The sequence below is a fragment of the Mytilus californianus genome, unplaced genomic scaffold (assembly GCF_021869535.1).
Source record: "Mytilus californianus isolate M0D057914Y unplaced genomic scaffold, xbMytCali1.0.p SCAF_7, whole genome shotgun sequence".
NCBI classification, from domain to species: Eukaryota; Metazoa; Mollusca; class Bivalvia; order Mytilida; family Mytilidae; genus Mytilus; species Mytilus californianus.
The window spans coordinates 68,857,955-68,883,753 of NW_026262723.1; the positions used below are offsets into that span (position 1 = coordinate 68,857,955).

The following is a 25,799-nucleotide window of genomic DNA, read 5'->3' on the forward strand; positions in this document are numbered from 1 at the left end:
ATTTGCAAGCAACCTCCTCAATGGTCTCGTAGCAGCGTGCTCGCATCGAATGCAGGAGATTTAGGGTTTTATTCACAGTCGGATCAAACCAGTGACTTGCAATTTGAAATGATATTAATTTTCCTACTTCTCATCTAATTACGCGACATTTTGGATTACGACAAGTCGGCTCGCAGTCAAAATAATGTGTCCGGGTACAAGTGATACATGTCTTTCTTTTGGACTGTTACCTTGTGAAATAGTATGTTAAAATCCCTTATTCATATCACCGAAATGTTGTTGTCCTGAATATGAATCAATTTCTTTTCTTGATGAAAAACCACCATCCATCATCTGATTGGCAGGCATTATAAAAAAAAGTCCAGACAAAATACTAATTTCATGACATTTTCAAGGGCCGCACTTCCGTCAACAGTAGATCAACTTGAACGAAACTGAAACTCGATCTGTTAGTTATCATCTTATACTTATGTACACAAAATCAGAATCATAATTCAGTCGTAATATTCCGTTTGTCTATGAGCATTGCCAATTTAATCCGGACAAGGAATCATAGCTATGCATTATGGTGATACACTCCTAAAGTTTCATAAAAAAAGTGTTCCTCTTCTGGTCGACTAGTTCCTTTATTCATATGAGGCTGACTTCACACAGGAGCTTATTAGGAAGAATGAAAAGAAACTAGCAATATCCTCTAACTTCATGTTCGCTATATAGATGATGTCCTCTTACTAGATAATTCAAAGTTTGGTGACTATGATGAACGCATGTATCCCATTGAACTTGAAATAAAGGATACAACAGATACAGTTAAGTCTGCTTCATATCTTGATTTACATCTAGAAAATGACAATGAGGGTCGGTTAAGAACAAAACTTTACGACAAAAGAGATGATTTCAGCTTCCAAATTGTGAACTTTCCATTTATATGTAGTAACATTCCAGCAGCGCCTGCATATGAAGTGTATATCTCCCAGTTGATACGTTATTCCAGAGCTTGCATTTCCTATCCCAATTTCCTTGATACAGGTTTGCTGCTAAAAAGGAAGCTATTAAACCAAGAGTTCTAAGAAGAGAAGTTGAAATCATCCCTTCGAAAGTTTTAGGGACGCCACCACGAGTTAGTTGACAGTTATGGAATATCTATTTCACAGATGACGACGGATATGTTGTCGTAACCACAATCCCGTCCTCTTTTTCTCGAGTGTGACCTTCCGAATTAGACTTATCACCGGATTTGTACTTACCTGAGCAAGACGACGGTGTCACATGTGGAGCAGGATTAGCTTACTCTTCCGCAACACCTGAAATCACCCCCGGGTAGAGTTCGTGTTGCTCAGATCTAAGTTTTTTCTGTGTAATGTTGTCGGTCCTTCGTCGTTTTTTGTTTTTTGCCATGATGTTATGAGTTTGGATGTCCCTTTGGTTACTTTTGCCTATCTTATAAGGTTCATCATAAAAATTGCACAAAAATGGCTGTGTTTACTCCTCTAAAATTACTCTGAATACGGTCAAAATGTGCAGCTGGAAAAGTTAAAAGGCCTAGCATCCAATAGCTATTTAAAAGTTACATACATTTAGTGTTTCAGAAAGATAAAATCATTTTATATTTCATATCAATCTTGTTCAAAATTTATTCAAGCTTTATGTACAGATTTTATCTTCGTGTAAGTTGTTGTGTATAGTTCAGCCACCATTTTATCTTATGGAAGCAGGTTAAGTGCTTTGCCAACTTCATGAATTCTTTAATGGGGTTTTTATTATTGGTTCGCCTGCAACGAATGTGACAGTATGCGAGAAATTTGGATGCCAATTCGGTGGCGGAGGCGACATACGCTTTTTGTATACAGCATTACATATTTCAGATGATAGAGTAATCAGATGCCTTATGGTCTAAGGTTTCACTCTGTTAAATGTCCATCGCCCATGACCTCATTTTCATGGTTCAGTGGCCTTTTAGAATACTGTTTAGTGTTTATTTACCTCTTGATTTTGTCAGTTATGAGTTAAAGAACAAAAGTATTTGGTAAATAGATGCATTGCTTGCAATGTATCTTTGTCCGTAAGACAGTGTTTACCAGATATTGAGTTGAATTCATGGTTCAGTGATCAGCGAAAGGTTTCGCACACCGGGTATTCCAATCCGAAATCTGTGGAGGGATCCGAATCCCGAGGAGTAATTACACGAAAAATACAAGCGGTGTGTTAAGTAAAATTTTGATCCGATTCCCATGGAGCATAATCCTCCGGGGGAATATGATCCAAATTTTACCTACCCACCGTTAGCGGTCTTGTGTAACTGTTCCTTGGGACTCGGATCCCTCTGTGGGTTTCGGATAGGGATACCCGATGTATTTCGTGATTATATGAGTTCCTCAGTAACTATAGGTCAACCGAGTTCGGTACATAAAATGATTGAAAGGTATACATTTCCGTCTGACAGGGTTCAGCTGAACTTCATACGTTAATAAAATGTTGAATTATTCAAATCTATGGTTTTTCTACCCCATTCAAAAATATCTTAAGCCGTATTTGCTCAACTTTTAGGAAACTGTGACGTTAGGTTCTTTTGCCTTTCTTTGAATAAGTTGCACACAAAATGTCAATTTTTGGGGGTTATAAACATACATGTTGTAAATGAATTAACATTCTAAAATGTGTTTTTCTCCTTGGAATTCAGATATGTTCCATATAGTGGTTGCCATTGTGTAACTCGTCATAAGGATTTTCGGGTGATCTCATTCCGATTTCATCATACTCTCTGTAAAAAAAAACCATAGAACAGTCATAATCACTGACAATTTTATTTCTTGTACAAAATGTTCTACGATAACTACCTATCAAGAGCGAACGAAAAGATTAAAAAAACAGTTAAAATTAAAAAAGAAAAGGGGGTCATTTTGACCGTTTGTGAATTATTTTCACTTCTGTTAAACAATTATCAACTTTTAAACAGAAAAAAAAGTTTTATTATTACAATAATGTAAGTAAGGTAGCGCTGGCCCTTTTACAGGTAAAACTCTAGGGGAAAATAGTCCACCATCAGCGGCACCGACGTAGTAATAATACCATAGAAATGGTTGGTGTTGTACATTTGTCCAGATCTGCTTTATTAATCATGCATTTGCACTGTATTCTTGACCATATGTGCAATATACCTTAATTCTTAAAATCCAAGTACAACTAACAGAAATTATTGCATAGTTGTAAAAATTTGTTTTGAAAGATTGGCTTAACTTGTAAAATCATTATTAAAACGGGGTATGACATTTGTGATTTTTATAATTGTATTGGTCAGGTTTTAAAGTTCGTAAATATATTCTATTTAAAATACTATAAAAAAAACATTAACAATAAATATACTTTTTGTAAGATATTTGAACATTGTCATCACCGGCACCAAATATGAATGTTATTCTCGATAGTTTAACACATAAGTCAATCACCATTACATCTCCGAGATTATACTTTTCTTTGTTTTTCTGTGTCGAAACTAACCAGGAAAAAAAGTTTTAAATGTATTAATTTTTTCCACTATAGGTCAGATAACATTTTCATCTCTTTTTTGTCACGAAACTATAGAATATAAATGCATATGTTACCAATTTCATAAGTGGCATCTAATTCTCCATAAACAGTTTGGTTTGATTGAAAGATAAGTGACAATGTAAACGCAAAAAGAAGAACCATTTTTAACATACATTACCTAAGTGATTGTATTTTATACATTACCTGAGTGATAATATATTATAAATTACCTGCATGATTTTATATCATACATTACCTAAGTGATTGTATATCATTCATTACCTGAGTGATTGTATATTATACATTACCTGAATGATTGTATATCATACATTACCTGAGTGATAATATATTATAAATTACCTGAATGATTTTATATCATACATCACCTACGTGATTGTATATTATACATTACCTGAGTGATTGTATAATATACATTACCTAAGTGATTGTATATTATGCATAACCTGCATGATCTTTATACTATACATTATCTGGGTGATTGTATATTATGCATTACCTAATTGATTGTATTTAATACATTACCTGAGTGATTGTATATGATACATTGTCTAAGTGATTGTAAATTATACATTACCTGAGTGATAGTAAATTATACATTACCTAAGTGATTGTATTTAATACATTACCTGAGTGATTGTATATGATACATTGTCAAAGTGATTGTAAATTATACATTACCTGAGTGATAGTAAATTATACATTACCTTAGTGATTGTGTATTATACATTACTTGAGTGATAGTAAATTATACATTACCTAAGTGATTGTATATTATACATTACCTGAGTGATTGTAGATTATACATTACCTGAGTGATTGTATATTATACATTACCTGAGTGATTGTATATTTTACATTAGCTGCATGATTTTTATATTATACATTACCTGGGTGATTGTATTTTTTACATTACCTGAGTGATTGTATAATATACATTACCTGAATGATTGTATAACATACATAATCTGAGTGATTGTATATTATACATTACCTAAGTGATTGTATATTATACATTACCAGAGTGATTGTATATCATACTTTACCTGAGTGATTGTATATTTAACTTAACCTGATTGATTGTATATTATACATTACCTTGGTGATTGTATTTTATACATTACCTGAGTGATTGTATATTATACATTACCTAAGTGATTGTATATTATACATTACCTGAGTGATTGTATATCATACAATACCTGCATGATTGTTATACTATACATTACCTGGGTGATTGTATTTTATACATTACCTGAGTGATTGTATAATATACATTACCTGAGTGATTGTTTATCATACATTATCTGAGTGATTGTATATTAAACTTTACCTAAGTGATTGTATATTATACATTACCTGAGTGATTGTATATTATACATGACCTAATTGATTGTATATCAAATATTACCTACGTAATTGTAAATTATTCATTACCTAGATGACTGTCTGCTTTCAACTGTTTGTCCAGGAGAAAGTCCTAAAAGATATAGAAATACACAAAGTGGTAAAGAGCGAGGTGAACGGCAGGGATTTGACACAATCAATTTCAATTGAAAGTCTATTAAATACTCCTGAAAGATATTGCAAACTTACCGGTAGTTAAGAAAGAGGAGATCGGAAGCAGTTTGTGATGTGCGATCGAGTACTAGTCTATTTTCATATTTGGTCTTTGATTTCAGAAAACACTTGTAGAGAATGTTAATTTGAGAAAAATCTCTTAATAACTATTGATTAGAAATAATAGGGAATTACTTTGCTATAATTTATGAGGTTTGACAGAATACTTATAAAGCTAACCCTGATTCAAATGTTCAAATAATGTAATGTTATTTATAGTATTATAAAAAAGAACTGATGAAAGGAACAACAGCCAAATATAAATATAAACACTAACACTTAAAAAGTCGAGATCACATGCATGTATTGCAACTTTGCGTACAGACTGCATCATACGGATAACTAATTGATTCTTGGTTTTACTCTACGAAATGGCACTGAAAATAACTGATGTTTGCTCTGTTTGAGATTTGAGCATCGGTAGACTAGTGTCGCCTTAATTTAACCGTTTCCCGAGTATGGTTTATTAAAGCCCTTTATTTTTTAATTTGTCTAAAAATTACAATAGCATAATGGTGTATATTTTTATATTTTTACAGTTAAGATGAACAGACTTCGAGTTAACTTCTCTTTGGTGAACAACTTCATTTTTGTTCTCTTTTGACTAATTTGTTTACCAAAATTGTTGACTACCCGAATTACTTGACCTATTTATACATTCCTTCCGGCCAATTGATTGAACATTTGTCTTTTGTGTCTGTTTATAGTCTACACGTTTGTGTTGTTTCTGTATTCTGCAGTGAAAAGTTCGTACTTTTCATGGTAGTATTTGCTAGAATTTATGCAGATGTTGGATTCGTAAAAGATAATATTATCATACGATGAACGATTAGTCTTTGGGCATAGTTTTTTTATTGTATATTCAATGGGAGATAATCATACTCAGTGTGAGTATTTTTGACGTTTCACCATGGCTTTTTGGAGATCTTATCATTAAAAAGTGTATACAAAATGCATTTATACATTAAAGCAGAAATCATATATGTTTTTAAGAGTAAAACGAGAGAACAAGCATTTTAATCTAAACTATATCTCTTTCAGTTTGAGCCACATGTTTTGCGGAAAAGGTGGCAAATTCGTTCTGTGATACAAAGTAAATCCCTTCGTCATCTATAATCCCAAAAGAACGCGTCTGCAGATTTTTCAGGAAAACGCGTGGTTCGAACTGAAAGTTGAAAGGTTTTTCTCACATTAGCATATCTACTCTTATAGTACAATTTCTGCACATATCTTATGCCCCAAAATGTTTTATCTAAGCGAGTCTATAAGGAAAGCAATACAAACAAACTCAGGGACTATTGGATATATTAAGAAACTTGTTTAAAATCTATATTAAAGGTGGCCTTCATCCCTGCGCTTGCATGTGTTTATTGCTAGTTTAAGGATAAACAAATGGTACTGGCGAGAGTTTTTGTCACTTAAATATCAAAATCAAACATGTTTGTTACACAATTCGTGTCGGACACTTTCGTTAGTTTCAAAGTAAATGCATTTATGTTTTCAATTACCAATTAAAAATTGAATGCAAGTCAAAATGAATACGACACTTAAAATTTACTTTCTCACAAATGATGAACGCATTATTTTATTATTCACATTTCATAATAGTAAATATCAATAAGAGATGTGGGGAATACTTCAATAGGAATGAAAACCAACGACACAGAGAACCTAATTTCATCTAGATATAAACACACAGTCTTCAACTATATCGTATATGTCAAGCCCTGTACAGAATTTAAAATTCATACGTAACGATTGTTCACATATTTCTGCAATGGATATTCGGCCATTGACTGTTATAATAACTGCAATGGTAAACATTTAGACAAGATTTATCTGTTGATGTGTTGCGAAAATAATGAAACGGTTACTTCTGGAATATCAATATTCTACCAACAAAAAATCTGTTCGACGTTAAAAAGAATTCATGATTTTGTAACATCGGACGGCTTCCTCTTTTAATTTACCTTTACACGAAAATAGTATATTTCATAACAGTTTTAGATAAAAGAATGTGGATTCGCATGGCGTCTGGAGCAGGCATAGTAGGAGACGCTATCTCGTCGAAATACCTGGTTTTGCTCTTTTAGGAGTTCATACTATTCCCTCAGTTTTTTTTTTTACCTCGATTTGTATCTTCTTAATGGATTTATAAGATTTGAACATTGGTAAACTACTGTTACCTCTACTTTAAAATACAATTTGTAAAAATAATGACACTACTTTATCACCAGTTTTAGAACTAACCATTGTTTTGCTGGACGGGAGTTTGTTGTTCTTTCATGCCACCTGAAAAAAATATTATAAAAATAAAATTGAAGATACCACTAGGCACAATATAAAACAACGTGGGACATTTCTTCCAGCATAATTCGAAACCATAATTCGAAACGACAGAGTCTGATTTATGTTTTATTATTTACATATATTTATTTGATCTTGAAGAATCTGTGTATTTTGTTTGTGTCAAGGAGATTCATACAATAATGTGATTTCATTTTTTGTTCTTCATATATAGAAATTCTTATCGTGTTTCCTTTTCTTTTGTTAAATTGAATTGTTGTTATTGTTGTTATGATTTTGATTATGTTCAATTAGAAAACACATTCTTCTTTTGTGACATAAAATACATTTTACCTTGTTTTCTCAGTTTTATGATGAGCACCACTAGAATAATGATGACAAGGGCCAACAGAATTCCTAAAACCGCTCCCACTACCGCGGCAACATTACTGCATGGTTTCATTGCACATGTATTCACTATTTCTAAAAGTAAATAAAACGAATGCTTTAATCATTTATACCACAATCATAGGCCCCGGATGCTCCAAGAAAAGTTAGATTTTCGTGTGCAAGTGCCTGCCCCAAGTCAGAAACGCCGTAAAGGTATTCAACATGGGAACTTCCAAAAATACCTACCCGATATCTATTTGCCACCTTTTCAATTGTAAAGTGCACGGCTCATCCTTAAAATTAGTGAAAATATGAAGACTGAACTTATTCCAACGCAGATAATTAATTAAATAAACATAATCCAGAATCTTTCAAATCCATTAAAAAAGATCAAACACTTTTATCAATATTACTACAAAAATAACTACCATATCGTCGATTTTTGTCTTATATAACAATGTTGTTGATTTATAAAAATGGTGTTGATGGCATATTTTGTATAATTTCTTTTTGATTTATACACAACATTATAGACTAGGAACGATTCAGAACTTGAGATACTGAAGGCAATAGTTTATTGTCGTATACCCAGTATCTCCTTTTATTGCCATTCAACTTTGAAAACAATTATACTTCATGACCCATTTCATCTTTAGCTTCCAAAGAAAATAGCTATGACGGTTTATTCGGAAAATTGCTCGTATAAATGAAATTAAATATCTAAATTAGATAATATCATTTGCACAGACAAAATATAGAAAACTAAGAAAAGTTTTTGTATATCTCTGGTTATCTTTTCACTTTTATTCTGTAAATTATGTTTCATTTATATGGCGTTATATTACCTTTTTCAAAGCACGACATATTTGATGGGTTAATGTGTACGTTGATAACAGCTCGACTGAAACGCCTGTTGTCTGTCAACTCGGTAGCCTGTAAAGAAAAGTAGAGAGTATCGAGGAATTGTTTAATTGAAAGTGGTTGTTATGAAGTTTTTGAAATTTTTTTTTGTCAGGGTTTGGTTTGATTTTGGTCCTTTTGAGTTTTTCACAGCGCGTTTTGTGCAGTAAAATTGGTCTTCGTTATTATTATTATTAACGTCGTTATGCATTATTATTCACGTCAACAAGAATCTGTTCTCGCTGAGCTTGAGACTGTTGCCGGGGAAGATGTAGTCACAAAACAGTTAGCATCAACAGAAAACCATTTATAGGCCAAACAAATACAGATCAACAACAAATCATTGGATGGTTCTATAAAAGCTGAAGAATTTAAAACTTTTTTTTTTTAGATTTCTTACAGTTCATAGATTCTTCATTGTCTTTTTTATTGATAGCTCGATGGTCTTCTAACTTTGTTTACCTTTATAATGATTTTCAAAATATTAACGTCATTGCTTCCAAAGGGTTCAGTTTGCGATACTACAACACTTGAAAATGATCCACTATTTGTCGTATTATACAGGCTAAATGGAAACAAGATCACGAAATTGTATTAAATATGGATTTTCGATCTACATTCTAGAATTAGATCAATATTACTACACAACATAATACGACATTTGTTCACTGATGGAAAGTTGTATCATTGGCAATCATACCATATCATTTTATTTATATATTAGTCCAGATTCCTTCAAATCCAATAAATTAAAATCGAAATGAATCGAATTTAATTCCAGTATATATCCGTTGACTGTTTATACGACAATACAACATAATCTTTTGAAACAGAAATGTTTTATTTGACAAAATGATCTCACAAGAAACCTGTTAGTAAATATATTTGTTTTAGTCCTTATGTCTCCGTTTTTCAGTATGAATGAGCTTTGATAAAATACACTACATAACTGGACGTGCAGGATAGCATTAATGTTCTGACATATACTGGTATGCAGTGGATTATTTAAATGGAATTTTGATTTTTTAATTTTGTTCACAACAAACACAATTAAGGTATATCGTTTTGTTCTTGTCGGGTTTTGTTTTCGGTTTGGATTTCATGGCATTGTACAATCCATATAAATGAACAGCAACATGTTTGTATATGGTTAAATTTCGAGGTAAATTATTCACGCGCAAATTTCCTGATAAACAGTTTAGATATCAATATTTTGTACACAGTGGTATCATGCATGATGGAGGATTTGCATTCAAGTTTATTTTTTTATAACATTTCAAAACTTACTTTCTACAATGCTCATTTGTATACTTGAATTAAAAGTGTCCTGGTCTTCAGTTTTTATGGAATCTACCGTACTCTGGTCTTCAGCTGCCCTTAGAATAAGTTGTGTTGCCTGAGGGAAAATCACTTAAATTAGAATAAATGACACTGTGTACATGTATTTTTTACCCTTTTGTAATGGTCTGATTACAAATAGTTGGTAACCAGTATTGTCAACGGATTGCATATGCAAAACAATGTCCAACACCGGCGGGAATGTTAACATTGTACGTGTTTACCTTTATTTTGGACACACATTATACTGGTACTGATATAGTAAAGTTTCTCCATCTTATCATAAATTAACCTAGACTATTTATTTAAAGATACTCATAGTGCTAACAATTACTAACCCAACTGAATCATTGGGGCAATTGGTTTTGACTTAAAATTGATATGTAACTGCTTTTAATACGACTATGTAAAAAATTAAATCAATTAAAACAGACATTACAGAAAAAGTGTTGAAAGCTGATATTTTTAAGCAATTTTGATTTAAAGGCATTTTTTATTTTCATGGGCATCGAGTTGAGCAAAAGTAACTCAACCGGAAGAAAGCTCGACTAAATTCTATAACATATATTAATGAATGACAAACATCTAATCAGTTCCAGCACTCATTTAAGAATAGAGACCATTGATACGGTATTAACCAAATCGAAAATGACTAATGTAGAGCTACAGGATACATTTTAAGGCACGATCAACTAGAGCTGTCCGCATAGCGGGACTTATACCCCGTTCATGCATTTTAGTTGCTGCTGTGGAATTTCTGGTTTTCAGTCATTCATTTTATATAATAATTGCCTCTGTGTTAGATTGACACATCGTTACTGATAGGTCAATCTGAAAGATTATACTGACCAAGGAACAAAGTCTGAGGTTTTTATACTGTAAATTGACAACTTAAAGGTCAGAGTCAAGGTCAGTATGATGCTTCTGCGTACAAATTGTGGTCAATCTAAGTGCTACAATATGAAAGTTATGCACAAATCACAAATCAGACAATGTTTTACTATCATAAGTTACAACGGTCAAATTCAAGGTCAGAATGACTTTGATATATGACTCCCCTCATCCCATGATGCATCGGCATACCAAGTTTGGTCAACATAAGTTCTATAGTACAAAAGTTATGTGAAGGACACAAATCAGATAAGGTTTTACTATCATAGGGTTCAGAGTGACTGGACTTTGGTATATGACACACCCTCAGCCCATAATGCAACTCCATACCAAGTTTGGTTAACATAAGTTTTACGGTTCAAAAGGCATGCTCCGGACACGAAGCGGGACGGACGGACAGACAGATAGACGGACATGGTGATTCCTATATACCCACAAACATTGCGGGGTGAATGATTAAAATTTTGTAAAGGCCCGTTAACTGTTGAAATGTTATATAAGTAACATAAATAATTGATAGTATATAGTTAGGAATAGTTTAACTGACAATTAACGAATTAATTGATTGGGCCTAAAATAAACTGTATTTGAACTCAAATTTGCAGAATCAAATGTTGAACCTATATACCATTATAAAAATTTGGGGTTTTAGTTCAAAATATTTCCCAATGACTTGGAAAGCCATGGAAAGACAGTGAATTCAGTAAAATGGCGAATTTGCCAAAAATGTGACAGTTTGACACACATATGCTTATAAAAACCGCCTATAAAAACCAGGAAGTGTATTTTATTATTATCTATTTGCTGACAAAAGAAGGTTGTGTGCGACGCTAGACCCTATATTGTACCATCTCCTTTGTTTCCTTTTTTCATAAATACATTTAAATTCTAAATTGTCTTGTTTGTATTATCTATTTCTCGACATGTGCGCATCAAACTTTACTGAGTACTCCGAGTACAAAATTTGTGCTGGAAACACCATATCCAGTATTTTGATTGGTTGATTCTGATACTGTGTACGATAATCGTACTCGAAAGTTTTTTGACTGAAAATCCTAATTACAAATAATGTATTCTTTTCGTGTTATATTGTACCAATACTTGCAGTTGAATTGGGTGATATTTCTGTCGTATAGGTTGGATTGAAACAAACATCATCCACTCGAAAACAGCCATTGTAGACAAAAACAGGACCAAGATCATCTCCATCTGTCACGTCAATAGTCATAGTGACAGTACTTGTACGTCTTAAAGAAATATCTGTTGCCTGGTCCTAATCAATGAATTTTGCAAAACTATATCAATAAGTTTGAAATCAAAACATTATAGACATTTGACATTATCATACTTCACGTTCAAATGCAAGATTTTGATTGGTTAATACGAGTGAGATACTCCACTCTATCCCTTGGCTTATATTATTTTACCCTTCATGGAGACGCTTGGTCAACTGTGAATTTTATTAAATATGGATGGTTGATATAGTTTTACAACTTTTAATTTAATTAAAGGCAATGATAACAGAACATTCGGTATAATAAATTAAATAAATACCTTGTTACCTCTCCGCAAAACATTATCAACCTTTTCTCGGGATAACAATTTTATCTATCACCTGTGTTATTTATCTATTGATGTCGATGATAAATTCGAGAAATAGTAGTTGTAAGTATGACCAAACTTTAAAAAGGACAATCTTAATTATTGTTATTGCTTGTGCAATCGCTATAGTCAACTGATTTTTATAGTTTGTTCTTATGTTGTACTGTTACACCGCTGTCCCAGGTTAGGGAGATGGTTGGTGCCTTCAAACATGTTTAAACCGCCCCATTCTTTATGTGCCTGTCCAAGTCAGGAGCCTGTAATTGAGTGGTTGTTGTTTTTTTTCTGTTTCTCATATTTGTTTTTCGTTTATTTCTTTTGCAAAGTTTGGTCTCGTGTTTTGCCGTAACATCGCTGTCCTAAGGTAGGGGAGGGTTGGTGCCTTCAAACCCACATACATTCTATATGTACTTGTCTCAAGCAAGGAGCCTGTAGTTCAGTTGTTGTCGTTGATTCAAATCTGTCATATTTGTTTTTCGTAAATTGTTTTGTTTCAAATAAGGCCGTTAGTTTTCTCAATTGAATTGTTTAATATTTTACATGTCGGGACCTTTTATAGCCAACTATACGGTTTGGATTTTTCTCATTGTTGAATGCCGTACGGTTGCCTATAATTACTTAAATCCACTTTATTTGAACTTTGGTGGATAGTTGTCTCATTGGCAATCATACCACATCTCCTTATTTTTATAAAGATAGATTCCAGCATACCGCGTCTTTTGTACGATATTTATCGATTCGAGATGTTCAAATTTTACAATGCAAGGTTGACAGAGCATTTTATAATTAGTAAATTTAACTTTCGAGGTCGGATACATATTTTTTTCAAGGGGAGTAAAGCGGTAAAATCTGTTTCTCGTATTATTCAATGTAAAATGCCAAGTCTAATGTTCCGAATTGATATAAAGACAAATTTCACCAATATGTTGTTTTCAAGCTGGTCAGAACCGATTTAAATGCATACGTAATAAATAAAAAAAGAATTAAAGACAAAATCAACGAAGAAAATAAAGTGTATACTTACTGTCGCAGAAATTCGAAAAACATATTTTTTTACTTTTTCAAAATCCAACGTAGACTTAATTGAAATATATCCCAGATGTGGTGTTGCAATTTCAAATATTTGAGTCGCATCATGAAGACTTGAATTTCGTTGTGTCTGGAATTTAAAAACAAAGTTATCCCATCATTAGCTAAATATGAAATCTTAATGTCTAAAATGACCATAACATATATCAAAGAACTGTAAAAGTAATTAAATGAACTGAACTGATGTTGTCTAATTTTCTTCTTTGGTCTTTGATTGTCTCTGTCGTTTAAAAGTTGGTAGTCTCATGCAGATGTTATACTGTTTTATATTCAAGTTTCATCAATTTATGAATATGGACTATACATTGATGTGAAAGAAGTAAAGACTCCCTTATGACCAATATGTGATCTGAAGATTTACTACTAATAACTACTTTGCATTGTTGTAATTTTACAATAATTTTCCATTCGATAACTTTAAGTTAAACATTAATTGAAAATGTGCTAATTGTTCAGTTTAATCAGTTTAATTGAAGTCTGGAGCTGGCATGTCAGTTAACTGCTAGTAGTCTGTTGTTATTTATGTATTATTGTCATTTTGTTTATTTTCTTTGGTTACATCTTCTGACATCAGACTCGGACTTCTCTTGAACTGAATTTTAATGTGCGTATTGTTATGCGTTTACTTTTCTACATTGGCTAGAGGTATAGGGGGAGGGTTGAGATCTCATAAACATGTTTAACCCCGCCGCATTTTTGCGCCTGTCCCAAGTCAGGAGCCTCTAGCCTTTATTAGTCTTGTATTATTTTTAATTTTAGTTTCTTGTGTACAATTTGGAGTTTAGTAAGGCGTTCATTATCACTGAACTAGTATATATATTTGTTTAGGGGCCAGCTGAAGGACGCCTCCGGGTGCGGGAATTTCTCGCTGCATTGAAGACATGTTGGTGGCCTTCTGCTGTTGTCTGTTCTGTGGTCGGGTTGTTGTCTCTTTGACACATTCCCCATTTCCATTCTCAATTTTAATAGTATTTTTTTTTTATAGAAGTAGATTTTTTTTTCTCAACCAGAGTCAATATATTGCTTATTTTCCTGTACGTGCATTAAACTACAAGTGTGTATATATGACAAAAATATCGACAATCTCAGTATTAACAAGCATTAGCCAATGAAACATTGAAAAGGCTCAGACCTTTGATCACATTTCATTTAAACTAGTTTGCAAACTTAAAGTGCTTTTGCGTAATGTCCAATGCAATCTCAGTCCCTAAAAAAATTGCAAAGGTACTTTTCCAGGTACATGTTGTTATAAAATTGATGTTCGTTGTTGTTTGTCTTTTTTGTTCATCTGGTTCTTTTCGCAGGAGTCGGGTGTTTGTGGAAGGTTTTGTCTGTTATGCTGTTCAGTACTTTTGGTTATTCCTTTTATCCTTTTTAAGTATTATTAAATGAACATGTTTATTTGCAATTTATCTTTTACCATAATAGGTTTTTAAGCAAAATCTTATGCATGTGCAGACAAAGCATAGTGGACTTAGATTATCCACTATAATTGCAGTTTTATCCCTTCAACTCCTTCTCACATTGACAAGTCATTTAAATTTTGAACTTACAGGTCATGAATGTCTCCATGCTAATGATACTTTTATTTACTAAATATATATGTTCATGATAAGTAGTTACATTCCAATCTTTAGTGGCAAAACATTGAAAACACATCATGATAATTTTACAGAAGGCTTTAATAGAGCTGTTGCAGAACTCACGTATCAAGGACGTATTCGTATATGACGGAACGTATATGAAGTATTTCGGAATATGCTAAAATGTGTATTATATTGTACTCGTAATATACACGAATTTGTCATTCCTTTATCCTTACATGAAGGGTTGACGTTCTGTAAAAAAAAAGACTCGCACTCGAAAAATATAGTTTTAATGTAGTATTTCGTTGGTCTTTTTAACGATGAAACCGAAGTTTGACAAATTCCTGAAAATTCCGTTTAAATTCTATAAATTTTTTTTTAAAATGAATTATCAAAAATCAGATCTTTTAATTACATTGCTTTTTTTGCAGTGCATATTTATCTATGTTGTAAACGAGCTCTGACAATTAATTTCAGAATGTTTGCTTAAGTAATTAAGTCGTCCTTTAGGTCTAATGTTAAAAATTTGTTAACAAGTTAAAAAAAACTAATGGAGAAAACGAGCTGACAGTGGCAGCAACTGGTCAGATGTTCTGTTTATACTTGTAAACAACAGAATTTAAATATGAATGGAGATCAAGAGTATTCCATTTGTAGTTAAGTGAATGGTACTGCTAAGAATAAATGAATGGCTGTTCTTGTAAGACTGTTAAGTACGAATTCACTATAAAGACCAAATGGGCAACTTCATTATTTATTGACAAAAACTTCTGGCAAAAAAATAATCATAGTTCGTATGACAACAAGAAAAATATGGAATATAAATGCAGCTACCATATATGAAAATCGAGAATTTTTAGTTTAGTTTTGAAGATTTATAGAACTCAACTGGACCATAACAGATATGATCAATTTTTTTATCTTTTAAAATGATGAGTTTTTTGGGTTCAGCATTGTCTAATGAGAACCCATATATCCTTGTTTTTGATACTGTTTGTTTTTATTTTCACGTTTTGACGCTTAAGTTAGATTTTAATACATAAAACCCAAATATTTATCATATAAAAGCCGAGCAAAAATAAATAAATATTACTTCCTGGAGACTTAAAATGAAAAAGCTTCTATAATCCACTATATGTATACCTAAACCAAAAAGAAGACGAGTACACTAAAGCAGAGCAAGGCCCGCTTGATGAGCACGGCAAACACAATGGAATTTTCCTGAGAAGCTTCTGTACGTATCGAGCAGCCACTGAAATTACAGCATCAAAAATGGGATGTTCCACCGACGTATCCATAAAATTAAGCATATACTTATAACAGTCCAATTTGTTACAATCATGAATAACATTTATTCACAACTTAATATATTTCAGATATTTCAGAACTTCGAACAAGTATTTACAATTTTTTTTATGATGAAACTGTTGAGTGGAAGAGTAATAAGATAAACTTGAATAGAAAGATCTTGTAATTGAAAATAATTTGTCTATTAAGTAACAGATATAAGGGATTTAAATTAAAAACACTCAAGTTGTAATGTTCACTCATGGTATTTCACTTATTTATATAAGTCATTATTACCGGTTGAAAGTCATTTAGCGCTTAAATGTGAAAATAACAGAACACAAATTGAGATTTGATTTCTTATGTCATTTTTTCCGGAGAAAGCTTTAACTCAAACACACATCATGTTAAATGTGTGCTCAACTTTCTTAACCTTTAAATTAAGGCGTGTTTGAATTCAACGTTGTCTAATGAGATCCTACACATAGTCGTGCTTAAGATACTGTTATTTTCACATTTTGACGCTTACATAAAAAAAATTCACAAATTTATCACATGAAACATAATGCAAGATTGATTGAATACCACTCCATGGAGACTTACAATAGAATATTACAGAACAGTTTCTGTAATCAACCTTACGTATAGCTAAACCAATCAGATGACGAGTACACTAAAGCCGAGCAATGTCTGCTTGATACGAACGGTAAATAGAATGGAACCTTACTGTGAAGCTTCTATACGTATTGGACAGCCAATGAAATAACAACATCACAAATGGAATGTTCTTCCAACGTATCCGATGTATCCACAAAGTTTACTGATAAAGTCGACTAATCAAATGTTGTGCATAGCACGTGGAGTAAAAATGGAATATTTCCAGGACGTATTTGACGTATAATTAAATCTCTGAAGTGTTTGTAATTTGGGGGAGGGGAAAGATGTTAAAACCAATATGAACCGCTTTGAAAGGGGTGAATACTTAAATATATACAAAAAACATAGACAATGGATTATAGGGGTGGGTTGTCATGTGTGCAACATTCAAGGCTCTTAATGATAGGGAGAGCAAAACGTGGTTGCTCCTTTTCAGCACAACATTTTAAAGCGCTAGAAATCAACAGCCTATATATATCTGTACATTTACTAACGAAACTTTAAAATTCAGTAAATCCTACTGGATACAGAGATGCCTATATATCATGATTGATTGTTGTTTGTTTAATGTCTTCTGACAAACATTTTATATTCAGGACGAATAAAAAATATCAATAATTACAATAGATAGGTCTTGTAAGGTGGGGGGAAATGGAATAAATGAACAAAATACTTTTACCACGAGAGATACTCGTGTAGAAATGACGCATTTTCGTTCATTTTATTCGCAGTGCACCATAACTATCCGTCTGTGAAAGTTGTATTCGGAAAGACAAATGTTTCTTCATTCAATATATGCGTGTGTCTTTACAATACTTAAAGTTATTGTCAAATTGTTTGTCAGGGCGAATTTTGAAAAGTTCAATAAAACATGTAAAACACTACTATTCATAAATTTTATATGAAAATATTTTGTGAAAAGGCAAACAAGAAATTTTCAGAAGTTGAAGGCCAATAGCTACTGAAAACATTTATAAAGAAGTGATTATTTTAGCTTATAAAGATCCAAAAGTAAAGGCTCGTCAAGTGTTTTCGGCATAAAAAGGGAAGAAGAGATGAACGTTCGACTTCTATCTTAAAGTACATTTTCATGAAAAAGATAATTAATATATCTAGACTTTATTTTAATAATTGATAAAATAAAATCAAAGGCATTTACGAGAAAGACGTTTAACAATTTAGCACAAGGTTATTTTCATATTGAAACACGCCAATCCTGTTATTATGACTCAGTTGTAAGATATTTTATTTGACCCATATATTTTGTTTTCTTGTAATATGAAATTTGAAATATAGAAATATAGAAATAGTGGAATTTGATGCGATATGATATACTCTTTGTTGCTGTATTATACATTTCAAGGAAAAAATAGTGTACCCAAACACGCTTGATTATAAAAAGTGTACCTGACTTTCTTAACATGATAAGATTGTTACCAATTTTAAGGATTTTTTTTAAATACTGTTGACGGGGCAGAGATAGAAACAAGTAAATGCTTTTCACAGAACAATCTCTTATATTTGTGTTGAAATGTTTTTCAATTTGATTTTATTTATGCATCTTCACGATCCAAAATAAAATATACCTACCGAAATCAGTTGTTTGGTGACTATTTGTCTTTAATTAAAACGATTTTTTTTCTGATTTCCGTCAGAGTACTTTTTAGGAATAAATAAGCAAAGCAACATACTCACACATTGTTTAACGAACACAAACATGTATCGTAGCGAATCGCATGATATGAAATGCTCCAAGCTTGCATGCCCATAGGAATTATAAATAGCCAAATAGGAATATTTAACATTTCGCCAAAATGTTTCTTGTGCAAATGCCAAAATGAACTATTTCTCCACAATCTTACTTAATGTACTAATACATCAGGAAAGCTGCAGATATTATTTAACGACACGAGTTCAGTATTATTCTTAAGTAGTTAACGTGTAATCGAAAGTAGTAAGGTACACTCGAATCTCGAAGCTACATTTTGTTCTGATTTATATCTTTAAAAATAATTTTTCAGTACTTCGATGTTTTGTATGAAAATTAGGCATGTATAAGAAACCTAGTACAAATGAAAAATTAACACTTTTTGATTTTAATCAATACATTGATTGAGTCATCTGATCAGAATAAAAGATACTCATCTTAACTGTATCGCATGTACATGGTTACTTTGATGCGTAAAAGGCATCTAAATACTTCAGTTCTGCAAAATCTCTTTTGGTATATAATGTTAAATCCTAGGTACACTCTATAACGTTTACACCATGTTAAAGTTACCACATAATATAGATAGAACAACTGATTGTTTTGAATAAAGCTTTCATGTAAAGCGATATACAGCAAACGCAAACGTTATTTTAAGCTTTCATAAACACTAGGAAGCGCTGTCCTACAATAAACCCAAGGTGATTCATTTACTTAACACTCATGTTATAGACTTGTCACTCTGACAGTTGGTAAATGTATGTTATTCATTTATTCCCAAAACGTTCAGTAACAATTGATGTTATGTCATTCATAATCCGACGTCACGATCACCGAAAATGTCATAAATATATGTTCTTCAGACTAAATGCCCTTGACAATTTTAATTTCGTTTTATAATCACCAAATATTCTAGATGTCGTCAGGACAAGATCAATCCCATTCAGGGTGAGTGGGAGGGGATGAAAATGAACATCTTGAATTGAGTTGAAAATTGAAGATCCCAGCTCTTCAATTTTTTAATAAGTGTTTGATTTTCAAATATTTAGCCCTCAAGTACATAGAAGAAACATATATTGTAAAAATTGGCATGTGGTGCAGTAACATTGGCACCGTGAGTATTACTACTACCACTGAGTCGATACCTCTGCTGGTGGACTGTTAGTCCCTGAGGATATCACCAGCCCATACTTTTTGTCCTCTTTGGTTTAATCAGCTCTTCAATTTTTTAAGAGGTTTTGGATTTTCAAATATCTATTTCTCTAGCATATATTGTCGATATGTGCATCTGGTGCAGTTACATTGGTACCGTTAATACCATTACTACCACTGGGTCAATATCTCTGCTGATGGATTGTTAAATTGGTACTGTCAATACCATTTTTTATATATGTTACGTGTATAAAACAAAGAAACTCAGGCCAGTCCCATTTGCACAATAGTGCTGAAAACAATTACCCATGTTACCACTTTGTATCTTATTGTAGAACACAATATCCGGAGGTCATTGCATGAAATCACACACCGGAAAAGTACATATACAAACCCCAATGATCTGTTGTCGTATAGAATGAACATAGAATAGGCAAAAATCATTCACCCTAAAAAAGAATGATTATATAACAAATATAATAAACAAGACAAAGTAGAATTATCTTGTGTCATTGTGTTATGCATTAATATACAAATGGGTTTACTTAATCTTCACAAAGAAAGAAAACCTAGGGTCATTGTGTTCTTATTATCCTAGACAAAGGAGAATAACATCCGGTTGTTGTCTTCCACATTTGTACACAAAGAGTCAGAGACGACCGACAAGACTTCATGCCATTGTGTTAAATGCATCTTATTCAACTATACAACAAAACGGTATGACTTACAGTCATTTTGTAAATTTTAACCGTGCGGTACACGGTAAACAAAGGTGATGACCTATGTTCAATGTGTACTCGTTGGTGTACAAAGGGGCATACAGAGGGGGTCATTGTTTTCAGCACTTTTAGAAAAAGACGGTTCACAAAAGATACGCACTACTTTTCCAAAGGGGACACTTAGTCTGTCTCCGACCGACCTTAGGTTTTGATGTTTTATACATATAAGATATTTCTTATTTTCTGCTGATTTTCTTCTTTTTTTAACCACTTCCCTTAACTCCGATTTTACATTCCTAATTCAAGGGTAGCAGTTATTAATTCTTTAAGCGGTTCATATCATTCTATTGACTTCGATCTATTGAATAATTGACGGTTAAATGACGAATTCGCATTTGGTCTCAAGCACATATTTCTAAAGACGTTTCCTCTAGCAATGACATGAGGGCATAGATGACCAAAGCTCGTTTATTCTCGGACGTTTGAGTATGTTCGAATAATTTACATTTGAAAAAAAAACATCTCTGTACATCAAAAATATAGTATATGAAAGTGCAAAAATAAGCGTTCTCATCTAAATCATCAGCAATCACCCTGTTTCCTAAGATTTACACTTCCTTAGGAAAAGTGATTTTTTTTTCAAAAACCACCTTGTGTGTATGTACATAAGTGAACTCACTATTCCATCTCCAGGCAATATGCCAAAATGTATATCCTTGTTTGTATTAGCATCCAAATCAAAAGCACCAATTCCTCTAAATACTGTTGTTCCTAATGGTGACAACTGAAAATAATATAACCACTTGATTTAAGATATCATCACATACTTATACATGTAGTTGATAATGTTTAATTTTTCCAGAAATATAAAACATTTGATTCAGTTCAGTAAGTATCACCTGTAGTTATTAATGACAACATACTGGTTCGCTCTGAAAATTTGAAAAAAGGTCACATGTCTCGAGTTACCACCTTATAAGCTAGCAAAACATTATGAGGAACCGTTGTTTCATAAGAAAGCGCTTAATCAATATGATTCACCTTTTTTTCAGCATGCACATTTAACACACAGGAATTTGAAGGCTCCCGTATTGCCATATAAAATTGGGCTAAAAATTGATATGATAAAAAAAACATGACTGTTATATTACCATCAAATGTTTACCTTATTATGTGATACCCCTGAAAACATGCATACTTTATAAACACTGTCTATAGATAAAATTTTTATCTGAATTACCATGCTTTAGTATGGTATACTTGTATCAGAGAAAGTAAGAAGTGTCCCATTAGCACTGCCAAGGTATATGGTACTATACTGAATATAATCGGTGATTTGTACATTTTTCTAATTATCTTAATGCATAATATTTTTCTATATCACGTACAGGACCTGATACTCGAAAATATTAGACAATGACGTCACGTTACAGTGAAGCAACGTTACGCGTTCATGTCCATCCGCGTCAACTTATCAATGAAATGTACGCGACGTCATTCATACCACTGAATCACTACCACAATGTTTTGTACGCGTGTACTCAACCAAAAAGCATATTGTAAAGACGAAAATTGCTGATAAAAAAATTATAGCATTTTATTTCAATATACTGACTTCATCAGGTCGTATATCAGCTCTCCCTTCCAGCCTCGCTTGATATTCTTGCTGATAAAGTCAGTTTCAAAGACATAAATTCCCCATGTTTTTCATATATATAAACATTATCTGAATATATGGAAACAGAGACTTACATCATCAAGAGTGGCTAGATATGTAGAACCAGAGAAAAAAATCACTCATCCTATTAACAATGGCTAGGTATAGAATAACCAAAAATAAGTTTAAATTCATTAACCTCGTTGAATGGGGAGGGAAACTAGACTTACCTCATTAACACTGACGTAATATGGGGTACCAGAAAAAACCGGACTGTTATCATTGATGTCTTGTACATCTACTGTAAACAAGAAAAATGTAGACAATGTTGAACCCTGAAAAAAAAATATATTCATTTTTTCTTGTTCTGTGTTTTCTGCATTTGGATAAAATTGTTAACAACTGCTTTATGTTATTGTTTATGTCATATTCTATCATTTATATTGTGCGTACAAGGTGATTCAGCAATAAATCAATCTAGCTGGGTTTAAATTATAATCATTGTAAAATTGGTAATATCTGGTGACTGTCAGTTATAAAAAAAAACTCAAATACTATAACATTTCTGTGTTGACTTAAAATATCAGTAATAATGTAATTTTCTGTAAATTTTCTTTTCACAAAATTTCAAATTATGCAAAACACTAAAATTTTCTGCATCCCTGGCATTGATATCCACAACTTTAATGGATTTTTGGTATTTAATACTCTTCAACTGAGAGCGCCACTGATTAGTAGTAGTCTTAGTAGACCCAACGCGCGTCTTCATTACCAAATTATAAGCCTGAGATGTTTGATGAGTTTTACAACCATTGGTCTGGTCCCATTGCTGGTGGACGTTTCGTCCACGCGCTTATCACAAACCAAGTAGTCAGCACTTCTATATAACAATAAGGAGATGAGGTATGATTGCCAATGAGATAACTATCCACCGAAGATCAAATGAAGTAGATGTAAGCTATTATAGGCAATTGTACTGTCTTCAACAATGAGAAAAACCCATACCGTATAGTCGGCTATAAAAAGCCCCGACATAAAAAAAAATATGAAACAATTCAATTGAGAAAACTAACGGCCAAATTTATAACAAAACAATTTACGAAAAAAATCATGCCCGACATGAACCAACGACAACCACTGAACTTCAGGCTCCTGACTTGGGACAGACACATAAAGAATTTGGCTGTGTTAGACATGTTTGTGAGCGCTCAACCCTCCGCCTAACCTGGGATATGTTGACATGAAATATCAATAATACGGTAATTTCGTGTAAATGTATAGGGTTTTAAAAAGTTATTATTCAAAACACGAAGGTTTTTCTACCCCAGGCTTATATATCCTTAATCGTATTTAGCACAATTTTTTGATATTTTTGGTTTTCAGTGCTCTTTAACTATATGTATTTGATTTCGACTACCAACTGTTTTGATTCGAGCACCACTGATGAGTCTTATATAAACGGAACGTGCGTCTGTCATATCAAACTACAAACCTGGCTAAAATTAGTTTATACTACCCTGCCATATTATATGTATTGAATATTGGAATTTCACAGTGAATCAAACCAATAATCATCAGCATGACTTTCGTGAATGACTTTTAGCTCTATCGCGAGCTTTTTGTGCGTTCTATATCTGTATCAAAGAAACTTTAAGACAATATCAACTCACCACTCGAGTACATTTGACTTGAAATACAATGATATTTGTATCATCAAATGTAGTTGCTGTCTGACCCTATGAAAAAAACACAAATAAATTTTGAAGATAATACAAGCCTAGTTTTGAATAATTTATGTTTATCTAATTACTTAGAATTAATAAAAGAAATATGTATCATTCATACAAGGCTTGATTAAAATGTAAATGAACACAATATACTTTTTTTTTCAAAATGTTGTCAGCAATAGATTTGGGATTATTAACGTTAAAAGTTTTTGTTTTTCTAATCATAAAAAAATACAATGAAAATAAAAAAATACCAAAGTGTTCTGCTTCAAAAAAAAGTTTTGTTACGTAATTTTCTCTTACAATATTACATTATTTGAACTAACATCTCTGTCTAAAGGCTTAACAAGACGGAAAAAAGCTCTCTGTGAAAAGCCATTTTCAGTTGTAATGTGACGTGACTCTAATCTGAACTGGTTTGTCACATTGATATAACTGGGAGTACCAGAGGACCTTGATATTTCCAGTGTGATACCCGTAAATTGACTGCTTCCACCAAGTAAACCATTAATCTTTGTGTCAGCAATATAATTGTCTGGATTTGTTGCTAGATCTGAAGAATATTAGTAATAAAATCACATTTTATTCAGGGTATCTCTGTTGAAACACCATCTTTAAAAATTATCATAATTTGTGTAATTGTGTTTAATAACAGAAATGTGAAAATATAGGATGATAAAATGTATAACAAAACTACCGAACTCCAAGGTAAATACAAAAAGGGGAAGTCCATAAAAACTGACAAAATCAAACGTTAGACTTTATCAACCAACGGAAAGAATGGAAAACAACTGTCATATTCCTGACTTGGTTTAGGCATTTTCCGAAGAAATTGGTGGGTTAAACCTGATTTTATAGCTAGCTAAACCTCCCTTTTGTAAGACAGTTGTTTAAAGTTCCGTTATATTGACAAAATTGGGTGAACAATCCAAACAGACATAATAGCTTAATGTCAGAATAATAGTATGTTTATACAACGGAAGAGTTTATACAAATCTTTCGTTGTATAAACACGCCGCAGCCAAAACTGTGTAAACATACATCACAGACCTACAACACAACTGACTAAACAATTCAAACAAACTTACAAATAAATCTAACAAAGACGCCAGCAAAAAGGTTATAATAGTTGATAGTAAATTTGACACAGTCTCACACACAAAAAAATTTGTAGCTAAAAGTACATACAGATAATATGATATTGATATATTATGGGCATTTTATCAATATTAAAATCTCATGTGTTGGTTGGTTAAGAAGAAAAATCAAAATAACAAACAAAAACTGAAGGAACCGTATGAACCCCAAAAGGAACAAGGCCGGGTGTGTTGACAGGGTAAGCGTCTCCTGCTATAATGCATCACCAACCATGGAAATCCACACTCGGTCAACATGTCACAATTGGAAATGATTACCAAGAATCCACTCAAAGTTATACGTGTATAAGACATACATGTCAAATAAATTGATTCATATACAATGATATGTAAGTATTATTAACAGCTGTAATTTAACAGTATTAAATCTTCTGAAAGCAAATTGACTTGTGCATGTGAAAGTTATTATGAAATTGGGAAACTCATGTCAAAAATTAAGCTATAAGCAGATCAAATAAATATCTACATGAAGAAAATCAAGTCATTC

At 32.4% G+C, this 25,799-nt stretch overlaps 2 protein-coding genes across 4 annotated transcripts in view; both read right to left on the reverse strand.

Annotated features, from left to right (window-relative positions):
* LOC127709961 (cadherin-99C-like) overlaps positions 1 to 25,799 on the reverse strand; it is a 54,951-nt gene that overhangs the window by 24,137 nt on the left and 5,015 nt on the right. For both annotated transcript variants that reach the window (XM_052215669.1, XM_052215666.1), the window contains exons 4-10: positions 24,482 to 24,708; positions 24,099 to 24,164; positions 22,659 to 22,763; positions 21,451 to 21,555; positions 13,598 to 13,732; positions 12,077 to 12,244; positions 10,030 to 10,138 (exon numbers count right to left, since the gene is read on the reverse strand). In XM_052215669.1, the coding sequence (XP_052071629.1) occupies positions 10,030 to 10,138; positions 12,077 to 12,244; positions 13,598 to 13,732; positions 21,451 to 21,555; positions 22,659 to 22,763; positions 24,099 to 24,164; positions 24,482 to 24,708 (915 nt within the window). The remainder of the gene's footprint in view (positions 1 to 10,029; positions 10,139 to 12,076; positions 12,245 to 13,597; positions 13,733 to 21,450; positions 21,556 to 22,658; positions 22,764 to 24,098; positions 24,165 to 24,481; positions 24,709 to 25,799) is intronic.
* LOC127709973 (uncharacterized) lies at positions 959 to 9,299 on the reverse strand. 2 transcript variants are annotated; one of them, XM_052215686.1, is made up of 6 exons: positions 9,205 to 9,299; positions 8,688 to 8,775; positions 7,807 to 7,935; positions 7,417 to 7,458; positions 4,984 to 5,026; positions 959 to 2,761 (listed from the first exon to the last, which is right to left on the reverse strand). In XM_052215686.1, exons 2-6 carry the CDS (start codon positions 8,704 to 8,706, stop codon positions 2,677 to 2,679), a joined length of 318 nt encoding a protein of 105 aa, XP_052071646.1. In that variant the 5' UTR covers positions 8,707 to 8,775; positions 9,205 to 9,299; the 3' UTR covers positions 959 to 2,676. The 2 variants fall into 2 exon arrangements, 1 of the variants encoding a protein (XP_052071646.1); XR_007985874.1 differs by lacking the exons at positions 8,688 to 8,775; positions 9,205 to 9,299 and adding an exon at positions 8,089 to 8,194.

Coding starts and splice junctions, on each gene's coding strand:
- LOC127709973 (XM_052215686.1), bottom strand. Junction 5,027..7,416: donor TCCCGTCCAGCAAAACAATG/GTTAGTTCTAAA, acceptor TATATCTTTTAG/GACTTTCTCCTGGACAAACA. Junction 2,762..4,983: donor GAAAGCAGACAGTCATCTAG/GTAATGAATAAT, acceptor TTTTTTTTACAG/AGAGTATGATGAAATCGGAA.